Below are 16,569 nucleotides of genomic sequence, written 5' to 3'. Positions count from 1 at the left end.
TATATGAAGTCTTTTGAAGAAAAATTATTTCCTCTGATGTTGTACCAGATTATTATTAATTAACTTGTGACTAGCTGGTAGGAGAATTTATGTGAGATAATTCATTAATTCATTAACTAATCAGTTAGTTGATTAATTTGACAATTAATTGAATTGTTTGTTAATTAATTAACAATTCGTGGTAAGTAAGCGGTTCTAGCAATTTCATTTAAATTTTTTTTAATATATGTGCTTTCAGATAATGAAAATGGATGCAGGCGATTTGAGACAAAACCTTATTCGGAAAAAGAAAAATCGGACCAACGACAAAGGTAACAACGACCTACAAATAAATAGTGTGGACGATAATAACGGAGAATACATAAACAAAGATATTTTAACAAAAAGTAGAAGGCATGGAAACAAAAATGACATCACCAACAACAGCAACATCAACAAAAATATCAACTCAGCTTCCAATGTATTTTCCCTAAAAGCACCAAAGGCAGCCCCACGTTTTAAACTTCCATTAAGAAAAATCATAAGTGATTCTGAACATGAGATAGATTACAACAACTACAACAACGACAACAACAACAACGACGACAACAACGACGACGACATCACCAACAACGACGTAATCAACAGCAGCATCAGCGTCGAGTATTTTAACAACAACAATTACTACAGCTGTAATGATGATAGCAAGCATCATGATGATGATCATGATGATGACGACGACGACGACGATGATGATGATGGCGGTAAATTTTGTGCTGGTAACAACGATAATGATGGTAAGGTTTTGGTTGGTAGTGATAATGATAATGATGATGTTGATGATGACGTCAAATGCGTTTGCGACTGTTTCAAAGGCGGTCAAATAAACTGGAAAAATGCTGGTGATGATGATGATGATGACCCAACAGCAAATAATAATAATAATCAGCAACCAAGTGATCACGACACGAATGGCAACAACAACAACAACAACAACAATGAAATCAAACAACCTTCTGATAACGATGACGACATGGATGGTGACGACGACGACGACGATGATAATGGTGATGATCCTTATCGAAATTCCACTAAAACGTCAGTTAACATTAGCTCAGATGATAATGAACCTGGCAAGCAGGTAAGCACGACTGCATGTGATTCAACTGCTGCTAATGAAATTAACGCTGTAGTTAAAGGTAATAATGAAGTCTATTCTATTATAAGTTATTTATTTGAGCAAGCATCCATCACAACTGCAGCTACCACTTCTACTACTACTACCACTGCTACTACTACTGCTGCTGCTGATGCTGCTGCTACTACTCCTACTACCACTACTACTACAGCGACAACAGAAGCAACAACAGTGACGTCATCAACGGATAAAAACGAAAAGGCGACAACAAATAAACTCGTGACAGCAGCAAAACCAGCCGCAACAACGAAACCTACTCCACCAACGAAAATAAAAACACCACCAACACCATCGGCGAAACCACGATTACCATCTACTAAACTGTCAGCTGCAACAAAAAAGTTGCCGAAAATATCAGCAAAACCGTCAACAGCGACAAAAACAACAACAATAGCAACAACAAAAACGGCAACAACAAAAACGGCAACAACAACAACCGCAACAACAACAACAACGGCAACAACAACCGCAACAACAAAGAAAATGTTTCATTTAGAATCAACGACACTGACCACAATAGAAGCGGCGTCACACGCGACAAAGTCTCTACCAGTAGCTCCACCACTACCAAAGAAACCAACAACACCGCAAACAACGACAAAGTTACTAGCAGAACTAACATTAAGAATGCAGTCATCATCAACATCAACAACAACAACAACAACGGTACAAACGCAAAAGACATTACCAAAGATCATAAAACAACTTCCCGCTACTATTCCATTACTGTCTTCTTTCCAACAAACAATAACAATTGCATCAGCAGCAGCAGCTGCTGCAACAACAACTACTACATCAGCAATGACGTCATCATCTACAACAACAACAGCATTAATTCTTCCGGCATTACCGCCATCATATTTAAAACCATCAACAACAACAACAACAATAACATCTGCGACTTTAACCAGAAAAGATTTGAAACAACCACAAAAAATTGCACTAATTACAACAAATACAAATGATATGGTAACAACAACAACAACTACTACTACGTCAACAACAACAATTACATCAACAACAACATCATCAACAACCACAATGACGTCAACAACAAAAAAAATTCTACCACCTGTTCCGCCACCACATTTGAAACCATCTCTAAAAACAACAACAACAATGACTCTCACAGCAACTGCAACAACACTGTCAACTACAACAACAACATTAACAACAACAATTTATCAAACCGAAAATAAAATATGGGATGGAAATATACTGCCATCAACGACAACAGAAGAAACTAATTTTATGACAACATCACCATCAACAACAACAGTAACAATATTAAAGATCCTAAAACAACCTCCCGCTGCTCCATCATCGTCTTCTTTCCAACCAACAACAACAACATTAGCAACAATATCATCATCAACAACAACAACAACATCAACAACAACAACAAAATGTATACCACCAACTCCACCACCATCATATTTAAAACATTTTATAACAAGAACATTAACAACATCTGAATCAGCCACAACAGCAACGACGACGACAGAGAAGCTACCATTACAGCCACCACTACCACCACCACCAAAAACAGCAACAGCACCACCACCACCACCAACAACAACAACAACAACCACAAGTCCTGAGATCAAAGAGCGCAACTTCTTGAAACATCAATTGAAATACATAGCGATGCAGATAATAAACTCTAACGGAACTTTAACAAAAAAAACATTAACAACGGCAACAACAACGACATCATCAACAACATCAACAACAACAACATCATCATCAACAACAACAACAACATCAACAACATCAACAACAACATCAACAACAACATCAACAACAACAACAAAACAAATTCCACCAAACCCTCCACCGATACATTTAAAACCATCTCTGATGGCATCAACAACAACAACAACATCCACAACAACAACTACAGTTTACGATAGAGAAAAAGCAAATTTAAACCCTCATCATAAGCTGCTATTACTACCTACAACAGCCGCATCGTCATCATTATCATCAGCAGCAGCTGCAACATCATTATCAGCAGAGGCTACGTCATCATTACCGTGGACGTCATCAAATATTTATGATCTTTCGATGAATTATAACAACTCATATGACGACATAACGGAAGAAGAGTTAGAGTTATATGAAAATATGGAGGGAGCCATTTATGAAGATTTAATAATAACAACACCAACATCACCACCACCAACAACAACAAAACCAAAGAACAATAATATTATGGAAGGATATCTGGACTGTTCTCGAATCGATGTTTCTGACAAAGTAGTTGGGTTCGTGTGTTAAGTTGTTGTTGTTGTTGTTTTTCTTCTTCTTCTTATTATTATTATTATTTCAATCTTCTTATTATTTTTTTTTGCTGTACGTATGTGTATATATACGTACGTGCGTACGTGTGTGTATGTATACGTACGTACGTGAGTGTGTGTTTGCGTGCTTATGTGTATGTATATAAGTGTGTGTGTGTCTATGTATTGTACGAACGTGTGTACACAAGTGAACAACGTATAAATTATACACTGCCAACATCATTTACGTATGAGACGTCGGATTCACCTAATTGAAAGAGGTCAATTAATGGATAGATTAACATTAACATTAACCAGCAGTTGACAGCAAATAATATTAAGAATAATAATAAAATAATAATATTAATAGAGTAATAAGAAGAAGGAGGCTGAATAATAGTAATAATAATAATAATAATTAATTAAATGTAAAACTTTTGGAAATTACCTCATCAAATCAAAGCTATTTATAACCGTGTAATCTGTGTGTGTAAATATGACGTGCTGTATGTTATCATTATTTGATGCACACACACACACACACAAACACATACAAACAAACACACACACACACATACAAACAAACACAAACAAACACACACACCCACACATGTAAATGTTACAAATAAAAAATTAAACCATTGAATTTCCTTAACGTTTAAATCATACAATACAAAAAAAATACAATAAAATACCATACAATACAATACAATACATTCTCTATATTTAAACAATGCATGTATAAGCCCATGAAAAATTATACTAATTATAACTGATATTATATCTAACTAATATACCCCATACACAATATATACAATACAATACCATACTATATGATGTAATACAGTACAAACAATATCTGGGAATATATTATTTTATATAGATATGCCTTTACATTCACACAACAACCATCACATAGAAAAAATGATATTTTATAGAAAAAAAATACAAACATACACAAATACATACAAACGCACACAAACATATATACAAACAAATACAAATAAATACAATCACACACAAACATATATACAAACAAATACAAACATACAGTGACAATGCCAATAAACGTTTGTACCTGTTCGCCAGCCAAGGTATTCTTAGCTTCTTCAACGAGAGAGTTAATTTTGACGTAAGTGAAGCTACTTTTAGTAGTATAAGTAGTTGTAGTAGTAGTAGTAGTAGTAGTAGTAGTAGTAGTAGTAGTGGTAGTAGTGGTGGTAGCAATGGTAATGGTAATCATTATTAATATTTCGTATCGATGTTACGTAATTTTTATTAATAATAATTCTAATAATATAATAATAATAATAATGATAATGATAATAATCACGACAATACTGTTGATAACAACAATTTTGATGACGACGATGATGACGACGACGACGATGGTGGTAACTTCATCAACAGAGTGGTTGCAAGCCCTGCCTGCCAATTGAGACAGTCTTCCTGAAAGATGCGCTGATCAAAAGAAGCAACACAAGCAACACTGGTTTTAAGGTTGTTGTTGTTGTTATTATTATTATTATTATTATTATTATTACCATCATCATTATTATTGTAATTATTAGTAGTAGTAGTAGTAGTAGTGGTAGTTGTAGCAGTAGTAGTGACAGTTATCTTGCTAGAAAAGATAGAAAAAATGTACAATAATAATTAAAGTAGTAGTAGTAATATTAGTAGTAGTAGTGGTAGTGTAGAAGTAGCAGTAGTAGTAGTAGTAGTAATAGCAGCAGCAGCAGCAGTAGTAGTAGTAGTGGTGGTGGTGGTGGTGTTGGTGGTGGTGGTGGTGGTAGTAGTAGTAGTAGTAGCAGTGGTAGTAGTAGTAGTAGTAGTAGTACTTGAAGTGAACAAAATGTAAAGTAAACATAGGGCGTTGAATGGGGCGTTTTATAAATAAACTAATCGTCAGTTATCTGTCTTGTTAAGATAGAGATAATGTTTGCTGTTGTTACTACAACAACTACTACTACTGCTACTGCTGCTTCTGCTGCTGCTACTACTACTACTGCTACTGCTACTACACTTACTACTACTACTAATACTATGATAATAATAACGACAGAACAAAAATAATAATAATAATAAATAATAATATAATAATAACCCCTTCCAGATATTATGTCGGAATGGAGTCTGTTACACGTTTAGTGGTAGATGCGGTGAGGATGTATCAGCTTGGATCAAGTTTTTAACTAAGACCATACAAAATTTGGTTGGTCGGTTTGGTTACATACAAACGTGTTTTTGTATGTGTTTTTGTATGTGTCTGTATGTTGTTGTACCCTGCTATGCTGTTGTACACTGCTTTCTTGTTGTACAACACTGCTATCGATGGAAAAGATGAGTGAAGAAGCTAATGATAATGATGACGATTGTGATAATAGTAATGACGTTGAAAATGACGAAGATGATGTTGATTTCAACGATAATGACTAAAAGAATGAAAAAAATGAACATGACATAACTAATCCATTTATACCGACTCAACACACGCACGCACACACACACACATGTACACACATACACGTACACATACACACGCGTACACACGTACACACGCACACACATACACACGTACGTATACACAGGACTCGAAGAAGCTCGTTACTACACCTACCTTAAATGCTAAATCTGAGAAATTGAAACAGTTTATAGGTTCGTTGGACGAATTTTTTTAGCATTTGCGCCATCTTTGCCATCCTCACTCTTGTTATCGTCTTTCGGTTCCTCGTCATCATCTTCAACATCCTCACCACCATCATCTTCATCACCACCATCATCGTCTTCCTCACCACCACCATCATCTTCATCAGATTCACCGGTGGCAATGACATTACAATTGAAGAAAACAAAATTAATGGCGATTCTTAACAAACGCTCAACAAAGAATGAACTGAGTCAGAAGGGAATTTACAAAGGTAGCTACACACACACACACACACACACACACACACCCCACCACACACACCCCACCACACACACACACCACACACACCACAAACACACACCACAATGCCACACCAAACACACATCACACATACACACACATGATGTATGTGGCATCTCAGACATTGCACGTGATCAACAAGGATATCTTTGCGTTCGAAACTAGTCCCTGCAGCAGCCGGTTCAGGCGTTTTAACCATTACACCATCTTGTCATCTGTTATGCAATATATACAAATCTATAGGATATCATAAACAACCATAGATGCAGCGTTTGGAGCCAGTTTAGAAACGTATTGCATGCAGAAGAACTGTATTGGGCCACCGTTGTTCCTCAGACTTTGCATCCAAGAAATCGAAAAACGAGGTTTGAATGAATATTTGTGGATTTATGGATTTAGATTTGTATGTGTGTGTTTATGTTTATGTGTATGTGTGCGATTGTGTATGTGTGTTTTTGACAAAAAGGTATTAGTGCGAAAGAGAGAGAGAGAGAAAGAGAAAGAGAGAGAGAGAGAGAGAGAGAGAGAGAGAGAGAGAGAGAGAGAGAGTGATTCATTCATATGAATTTGTGATACGAATAAAACACTTCTTGAATTTCAAATCGCTTTATAATTTAGAAATTTTATTTTAAAACCTTAAAGATTTTTTTTTTATTTTTGAAATTTTTGTCAAAGGCCTGAAGGAAGACGGCTTATACAGGAAGGGCGGAAGTATATCTGAAATTCAAGCCGTCAGAGTCCAAATCAATCAAGGTAGATGGCTTGTTTTTATGTATATTTTTCATTAACTTCATCTAATTTCAAAAAAAAACATTTAGAAAATAATTCAACGTGAATTTATGGCCAGGAACTTTAACCACTACACCACCTTATTAAGACACACACACGCACACACTCACACTCACACACACACACACATACACTCGCACATACACTCACACACACGCACACTTTCCAAATGAACAGACGTCTTCAATTTCTCCAAAGTTCAAGACATCCACACGCTGACTAGCCTGGTAAAATTGTACTTCAGAGAATTATCATCCCCTTTAATACACCCACACCTCTTCATCCAGTTCTTCCAATCTGTCGGTATGTCCACGTGTTGATATGTCGGTATGTCCATGTGCATGTGTTGATATATTTGATTTTATTTATTTTATTATGTTTTTATTCATTTTATTTATTCATTTATAAATTTTATTTTTCATTATCGGTTTTTATGTATTATGATTAAACTCAAGAGTTTTTTATTCAATACTTTCCATAAATTTTCTATCGTATTATTAGTAATTTTATTATTTAATATTATTATTATTCAATATTGTTATAAATTGTTACTGACAAATTTATTTATTCATTATAGAATTAAATCATAATCATTTTTCAAATATTTCATTGTAGAATTAAATCATGATTATTTTTCAAATAATTCATTATAGAATTAAATCATAATCATTCTTCAAATAATTCATTATAGAATTAAATCATAATCATTTTTCAAATCTACGCAGGTCTCGGTGGCGAGCAAACCTGCTTGAATGCATTGCTGGCGTTGGTGAACGGACTGAATACTGTACACTATCACACATTACATTACCTAGTCGATCATCTCAAAAAGTTAGAGACTGATGACGATGACGATGTGGCGATGATGCTGACGAGTTGATGATAAATCTGATGATGATGAGTTGGGGTAACGATGATGATGGTGTGATGATTATGATGGTGATGAAGATGAATATGATAATTACGATGATGACGATGATAGTTCCTTTAATTGTAAATAATCATATCTCTTGTAATTAATAGATACGCTTAATTGCTTATGCTAATTACAACACCATTTAATATAATTAAATGTAACGGTAGAGCACAGGGCCTCCTTCTATGTTTTTATCTCGATCATTATTTCAAAATTTACGTCACCACTGTATCTATCGCCTTCATCATCTTCAACAGTTTCATCATCATCATCATCATCATTATAGTCATCATTTTCTTTATCATCGTTTTTATTATCATCTTATTCTTCTTCTTCATCATCTTCATTACCCCCACCATCATCACCATCGCTATTGTCAGAGTAGCCAAAGAGAGTGAATCGAATCGGATGACCAACTCGAATCTATCAATAGTATTCGGACCGACATTGGCCTGGATGGAAGCCGTTAAAGATGACGGTACCATCCTTGTGGTCAAACAAGCGAAATTGGTACAACTAATAATTGAGAAATCGGATTATTTATTTAAGAATTAGGTGAGGGTGATGGTGAATTTTTTGAGATATAAATATATAACATACACAGTATTGTATTCTATAGTATAGTATTGTATAGTGTAGTATAGAGTTTGATTTTGTGAAATGCTCTGTAATTTTGAGGAAATTCGGTTAAAGTTTGTCAAAAAGAAATGTGAAACTAGAATGCATTGTTGGTTTTCTTTATGTGCAAGTGTGTGTGTGTGTGTGTCTGTATGTGTGTGTGTGTGTGTGTGTGTGTGTGTGTGTGTGTGTGACTGTGTGTGTTTGTATAATATTAATTGAAAAATTCTTTAAAAAAATTTATCACAAGCGCACACGCACGTCTCATTATTAGAAAGTTATAATAAATAATATTTGACGCCTACAAACTTAATACAATAATAAAGATATATTTAACTTATTATTAATAATATTAACATGGTAAAATGGGTTAAATGTTATAGTCAAATTTTTTTAAAATGGTCCCAATAAGTTACGATTGTAACGTTAAAAAAAAATTTAAAATAAAAAAGACAAAAAAAATGGAAGCTTTAGTAAAAATTTCAAACTCTCCAAACAAATATGCTTGTTATTATGAAATGAATTGCAAGTTTTTATAAAAAAAAAGTCTTATGCTGTTTAGGAGAAAAACCAAAGTGAATGGTATTGCAACAACATTATGTTAGCAAGCGTGTGTTGTTAGAACAAATGAAAGCATCGTTACATATAATTTGATGTTCATATAGATTAAATAGTTATAATAAATTATGTTAATGAGTTTACCCGATATTGTAATTATCATTTTAATCTCCATGGTGTAAAAAATTCATGACCTCACGCAGACAGACACAGATTCACACACACACACAGACGGAGAGATAGAGAGAGACAGACAGACACACACACACGCAAACGTGTTCATTCAATATTGTCATGAAAGTTATTAAACACGCCAATTTATTTGAACAGTCCGATTTAAAATAATTGTGATTAAGGCATTAAATAAATAAATAAATAACTTGATCATACTCAATTAATAATGCACCTAACGTTCAGGCATCCTAATAAAATATCACCCAGTTAAATCCAATTAAATATTTTACCGCGATAACTCACCAATTTATGTTAATCTTATTGTATTCTTTTCCTCTCTCTCAATCTCTTCCCCTAAGTTTCGCGTCTATAATTTCTTCTTCATCATTTCACGTCACGCCAGCTTACTTACTGGAGCCTAATTTCTTGAAAGCGCCAAGAGCGGCCAGCGGCTGTAGCAGTCTCTTCTTGATGATTTTGGTGCGATCCACCAAAATTTGGTTGGTCGGATCGATGTTAAGATCCATGGCTTCTGATTCAGTGACCTGCTTGGCCTTCAAAAAACCTTTCACGAGGGCATCTCCAACGTAAATTTTCTCGTTGGTGACGTTGTCGTAGAAGTAGCCGTTGTCCTTGTCGATGAGGCCCTGACGGACCGCCTCGTCGAATGGCACTGTCTTCTTGTTCTTCCGGTCAACAACCGCACGAACGGCGTATCTGTTTGAAAGATTAAAATTTTAATGTTTAAAGATCATGCGTATTTTTGCTGACTATTTTAACCTTTTGATAATTTGCTCGGGTTCTTTCGCTTCTTCCAGATATTGAACAGCCAATAATTTTTTATTGATGGCTTCATTTAAACTTATCGTCTTCTTGCAAGCCGTATCGAAAAAAGTACTGCGTTCCAAGTCGATGATTTTCTTTTCCAAGGCCTCTGCCAGGTTCAAATCTTTCCCGGCTGATGTGTCACGTGCGAGCTGGATGGAGTAAGGTCTGGTGGTCTCCTTTAAAGATTTGATGGTGAGGATTCCGACCGATGATTTCTGCTCTTTCTCAATCTTCCTCGATGAAAATGTCACTTTGATGAGTCCCTGCGACATTGCCACCTTAGATTTCGAACAGGTTAGACGACGTTTACGGTAGGACCACATCGGGTCAAATGAGATTGAAATCAAATAAGAATAAATAAAGAAAAATAAACTGTTTTATTATTCTTTAAATTTAAAAATCTAAATTTAAAAAATGAAATTGAAATCAAATAATAATAAATAAAGAAAAATAAATAAACTATTTTACAATTCTTTAAATTTAAAAATCTTGCCAAAAAAATTCAAACAACCTGTATAGGAATGTCTTCTCCTTTTTTGGTATCTCTGTATACGCCGCTTGCTGGCACGATGATGCCTGTTCAAAATTTATGACATCAATCAACAAACTCAACGTACACATACACACACATTTATGCATACACTCACTCACACACACACATTCAGACACACAAACGTCAATAAAATTTAAACCCCGTTCATTGCCCTTCACCAGCCCACCTTTATAAATAGCATCATCCAATGATATCTCCTGCCCGTTCGCCGGATTGACCACAGATCTGATGGTGAACGTTTGTCGTTCTTCGACGTGTGCAGAGGTCACTTGTTCAGTGTCCGCCGAGTATTTCGTCGTCTCCGCGCCGAAATCTGCCGTCCGCTGATTGTCTCCCAATCCAGATGTCGGCAGTTTTGGTCTTTTGATCTGATTTGGTTTAAAATTAAATCAGACCACGTTGTCATCAAGAGTTTCAATTTGTTTTTGTAAAACGATAACAAATACTGAAAATCAGGATGTGATATAAGATAAAATTTGTAAAAATGGACAGAAAATAAAATGAACAGAGAGACAACAAATACATCTAACAACCAGTTGAGCGGCATCAGCAGCCAATGAGGTCGTCTGTTGTTTGGTGCAAGCGATTACCTCGGGTTCCAGCAGCTCAACTTGTTTGACGGTTTGTTCCAGTGCTCCAGCCTCTGTAGCGAACATGAGAAGAAGGTTGTCCAATTCGTCTTCGTGTCTGCTGCTGGCTGTCGACTTCACGACGTCCAGTTTTACCGAGTCGTCAATCTTCTCTCCGTCGATCGAATAATCCGAATCGCTGAACTTCACGTCGTCAACTTTCAAGGTGGTCAGCCACAAGCTGAATGATGGAGATGTTTGTTTGTTTGGTTGACTGGTTGTTTGGTTGGTTGTTTGGCTGGTTGTTGGGCTGGTTGTTTGGTTGGTTGGTTGTTTGGTTGGCTCTACTGTTGGTTGCGTTTATTTGTTTTTTTTTTATAAAATTGAAAGCGATGTTTTCTGAACATTTGTTGGCATTATTTAATTTCGATGGATAAGTAACTCTCATGATGGCACGTAATTGCTGTATTATAAATGTCCGCGCTATTAACTCAGTTCTGGCTGTGCTCACTCATTCAAAATTGTTGATAACGGATGGATCATTTTTTAAATCTTTTAACTAGTCAAAACTACAACAACCACACGGACAACAACTGCAATCACCACAACCACATCTACAACAACCACAACTGCAAACCAACCGACCGTGTAACTTGATCCAGTGGAATGTATTGCAGCTGTTGCCAATTTTCCAACAGCAGCATCAGCTCCGGGTAATTGTACACATCAAGACCAGTTTTATACAACTCCCAATCTTTTGATAATTCCTGTATACAATATGCATACGCGTCGGCATTTGATACGTCTTAAATACCGGTTCGTTTAATTATTTAATAAGGTGTTTTGTTGAATCTTCTATAACATTTTACATGGGTATGTCGTATTATTGAACTGATTTAGTTTAGTTTTTGTGTACCTTATTAAAAAAATTTATTAAGTACATCAGAGGTTTGTATGATGTTGGGATGGTTTCGAGTTTGTATATTATGTTTGTATATTATGTTTGTATACAATCTTTGTATGTTTGTTTGTATTGTATTTATCGCATGAGTGGATCGCGGATGTATTGAATTGATATTGACGCGAGGGCAAACACGGTGAGAAGGTTGTACCTTGTATATGTTGGCAACATCGCCGAACACTGGAGTACCGTTGATTAACGTGTCGATCTTTCTATTGGTGGCTGTTGTATTGAACAAAAGAACAAATGAATCAATGAATAAATAGAGGAATAGAGGAACAAACGAACGAATGAATGAACGAGCGAATGAATGAACGAACGAACGAACGAACGAACGAATTAATGAATGAGAGAATGGATGGATAAATAAACGAATAAATATATGTCTGATTGATAGGGCATCTCGCATGCACACATTGATACACCATTGTTATCCATATTGTACATGCATGCGCACGTACGCACCTATGCTTCCTCCAGTGCAATCACTATTCACCACCACATAAATATAATGTTATAGTAACATGGTATCTAATTTTTTTATTTCCAAATTATTTTCCAAAAATATTTCGAAACGTATGAATAATTTTGATTTTGACTAAATTTTTTTACACCGCACCACCTTTTCACCCAAAAACCCACCCACCTCCTGCGGTCTGCCCCAAGTCAGAATCCCCCTCCAACAACAGCCTCATAACTCCAAATCTTTCCTCCATGGTAGCGAATCCGTCGTGTTGGGACCAGAATTTCTTCAGAGTGTCCTGGACGAGCGTCAACATGAACAGGATGTTTTCCTTATCCCAACCCTCCAAGTTTTGCAGGATTGACGCCTGGAGTCGGTAGTTCGATTAGAATGAAGGTGCACATACACACACGTACATACACGCACACACACGCACACACACACGCACACACCTCGTCGTTGTTGTATTGCGCCTTGAAGATTTTCAATAGCAACTTGATAAACTTGGCACCATAATTTTTCAAGATGCTCGTCCAGTAAGCCAGCAGGATGAATCTCAACCTGTGTTGTTAATTGTGGGTTTTAAAGAGATTTTATTAAATGATTTTTTGTGGGATATATTTTTTTTAAATCCTCATCTAAATTTTTGTAAATGACTATGTTTTACTGAATTTCTTTCAAATTTCATCACACAAATCTCTCAAACAAGTACCAAATTAATTAAACGTCACACATAACGCAATTAAATTTGATAACTATAATTCAATCTTTGAACATTTCATTAAAAAGATAATAATAATGACAGTTTTAATAAACAAAACTAACTTATCAAGGGCCTGGACTGCGTTCTTATCGGGGCCCGGAACCAAGACGAAGAGGGCTGGTACGTAACCTTCGTCACCCCTTCCGTTGCTAATCTGTCAGGAGGGGGCAAGGTCAGGGTCATCAAAGTTAACGTTAGGTGAAAGTTTAAATTAAGATGTTTAATGAACGATTAAATTGATTTGACCAAATATTTCATGAAAAAAATGACCTTCCACTGATCATTAGCACCGCCTTCCAGCACCAATATATCTTCCTTTTCTCTCATTTTCACCTATTTATAGACATTTTTAAAAAACAATTAGCAATTAGCATTTAAACAAACTAAAAGAACATTTAATGAAAATAAAAATAACAAAAAAATGTTTTAAAATAAAATTTCGGAAAAAATGTACGAACGTTATCGTGATAGAATGTAGCCAAGGCAATTGCAGGGATAGCAGTGGCGTTCTGCTTGGTTCTCAAATCAACCGGTACCAAAGAAGAGCTCATCTTCAAGAGGCGGTCCAACTTACATTTCCACTGAGATAGGGTCCTGTGTACTGCCTGTTTGTTGTTTGAAAAAAAATTTGATTGAATTTGATTGGCTAGTTGGTTGGTCGGTTGGGTGGTTGGTCGGTCGGTCGGTTTGATTTGTTGTGATGAAATCCGTAACAATCCGTAACGAAGAAAATTGTTTTTTTTTTACTTGGAATTCGTTGAGAAAGTAGCCCAACGTCTCATCAGTTGGATCGCTGATGCACAAATTTTCAAAATTTGAAACTGTATCCTCGAGGTCGCTGTTCATCCATTTTTCACTTTCTTCAATTTCGTGGTAGAACTGGAGGAGCGAACAGACAAATGAATGATTGAATGAATGACTGAATGAACGAAGGAATAAATGAATGAATGAAAAAAGGCTAGACAGATAAAAAAATTGACGACCAACCATCGAGTTTTAAAAACTATCCAATATTAATTTTATATAATTTCAAAAAGAACAACAAAATTAGATAGATATTGACATACACAAATTATCACTTTGAAAAACTGAAAGGAACCTGATGGTACTCAGAGGCATTGGTGAGGTGCACTTGTAAACATCTAGCCATAGTGGATATCGTGTTCCATTCGTCTGTCAGTCCAAAAATACAGTTCTGAGAGAGATAATTTTTGTTTTAGTTTTGCCGACTCTGAAAACTAATTCATTCAATTTTTCATTCATTCTTTTTTCATTCATTCATTCCTCACTCGTTCATTCATTCGATTTATTCATCGATCCATCCAACCAACCTGGGATAACTGGCCGATGAATCCGGGCAGTTGGGAACCGGACGTAGCGCAAACATTTTCCTTCTTATCCTTAACCAACTTCACCGCAGTAGTGTCAATCAAACTCGAAAGATTCTAATAATTTATTTATAATTATTAATTATTATAAAATATTAATTATTTAAATTATTTAAAATTCGTCATCATCGTTGTCGTCATCATCATCATTTTCATCATCATCGTCGTCGTCTTCATCATCATAATTATCATAATTATATTATAATAAAAACAGCCATCCCCACCCAGCACGGCTGTTCAAGGGTGCCGACTGATAACAGCACATTCAGACAGTGGAGTTTTTTTGCACTGGCGGACTGTTAATTATTAAAATAAAATAAAATAATTATTTATAATTAGTATTTATAATAATTAATTCGATAATTTAATTATAAAATAATAAAAATAACAACAACAACAGTAATAATAATAATAATAAGAAGAAGAAGAAAAATTATTGTGAATGGTTGGATAAGATAGAACGGGATAAAATGGGATGAGATTGGATGATGTGGAATATAATGCGATGAGATGATGAATAAAATGTTGTGTTGTAATGAAGTAATGAGACCTTTAACGATTCAAGAGATTCTTTGTACTTTTTCTTGTCACCTTCAGACAACTAAAATTTAATAAATTAATTTATTTTTTGACATGAAATAACCAAAAAATGTCTTAAAATGACATTGAAGCACTAATGGCATTAATTAACTTCCAAAAATCGACAACAGGTCGACAACAGAAAAATAGGTCGACAACAGAAAAATAAGGAATACGCTTCATTGAAAATACGAAAATATCGGGATACGATACATTTTATCCGATCCCATAACAGTAGCTAAAACACGATGAAAAATCCCTCTAACCGCTTTTGAGTCTTCGTCACACTTAGCAAGCAAATCATCCACCTCTTTCTTCAAATTATTTTGCAGTTCAATGGATTTCTCGATGCCCTTGCTACATTGACCAGATGACCCAAACTGAATTTTGTCTCTCAACTCTTGGGCCCTGGAGAATAGGGCCGATGACGAACTCTTGTCGCTTGGTGGGGACATAATTTGGAAGTTTTGTTGGGGATTATTAATATCTGTTGGGTGAACAATAACAATAATAATATGAATAACAATAACTATAATAATAATAATAAATGTGTTAACCACACAATCAACTGACATTCAAACAAGATTCGTGAAAGAATTGAATGAATGATCAGAAGTTATTGCAAATCTATCTAAATCACACACACACACACACAAACACACACACACACACACACATAGTAGCTACGTGTTTAACGTTTTTTTATAATATATCTAATGTTGTTATAATTAATATAATATTATACATACAATATATTAATATCAATCTTTATATATAAACATATATATACACACGAATTTAAATTTCAAAGCTATCCATATACTAATAGCTATTGAATTGTGATAAGAATATAAGTGTTAAACTATTTATAGCCGGCATATATTTTAAATCCAGAATATAAAATTTGTATAAATTCTATAGCTAAGTACAGCACAACAATAGAGCTAGTAAATTATGTATTTGTATACACTAATGCATAAGACATATGTGTATGTATGTAT

The 16,569-nt window shown here is 35.1% G+C and overlaps 3 protein-coding genes across 3 annotated transcripts; 2 read left to right on the top strand and 1 right to left on the bottom strand.

The window, feature by feature from the left end:
• Positions 1-247: 247 nt before the first annotated feature.
• Positions 248-2,142, top strand: HELRODRAFT_174924 (hypothetical protein; the record flags this gene model as incomplete). The annotated part of the gene is made up of 2 exons (XM_009022357.1): positions 248-1,500; positions 1,572-2,142. The coding sequence occupies 2 exons, from the start codon at positions 248-250 to the stop codon at positions 2,140-2,142; spliced, it is 1,824 nt and encodes a 607-aa protein (XP_009020605.1).
• Positions 2,143-3,304: 1,162 nt separating this feature from the next.
• On the top strand, positions 3,305-8,669 carry HELRODRAFT_174923 (hypothetical protein; the record flags this gene model as incomplete). The annotated part of the gene is made up of 10 exons (XM_009022356.1): positions 3,305-3,444; positions 4,513-4,591; positions 4,870-4,959; positions 5,576-5,678; positions 6,276-6,380; positions 6,673-6,774; positions 7,085-7,162; positions 7,376-7,501; positions 7,924-8,029; positions 8,495-8,669. 10 exons carry the CDS (start codon positions 3,305-3,307, stop codon positions 8,667-8,669), a joined length of 1,104 nt encoding a protein of 367 aa, XP_009020604.1.
• On the bottom strand, positions 8,640-16,023 carry HELRODRAFT_192313 (hypothetical protein; the record flags this gene model as incomplete). The annotated part of the gene is made up of 19 exons (XM_009022355.1): positions 8,640-8,940; positions 9,002-10,181; positions 10,245-10,570; positions 10,804-10,868; positions 11,012-11,213; positions 11,379-11,655; positions 12,060-12,181; positions 12,527-12,597; positions 13,022-13,136; positions 13,291-13,399; positions 13,664-13,755; positions 13,872-13,934; positions 14,060-14,206; positions 14,349-14,480; positions 14,701-14,796; positions 14,933-15,046; positions 15,214-15,285; positions 15,540-15,590; positions 15,835-16,023. 18 exons carry the CDS (start codon positions 16,021-16,023, stop codon positions 9,869-9,871), a joined length of 2,556 nt encoding a protein of 851 aa, XP_009020603.1. The 3' UTR covers positions 8,640-8,940; positions 9,002-9,868.
• Positions 16,024-16,569: the final 546 nt, after the last annotated feature.

The sequence above is a fragment of the Helobdella robusta genome, assembly GCF_000326865.2.
Source record: "Helobdella robusta unplaced genomic scaffold HELROscaffold_31, whole genome shotgun sequence".
In the NCBI taxonomy this organism is placed as follows: domain Eukaryota; kingdom Metazoa; phylum Annelida; class Clitellata; order Rhynchobdellida; family Glossiphoniidae; genus Helobdella; species Helobdella robusta.
This window is presented reverse-complemented; position numbering and strand designations above follow the sequence as displayed.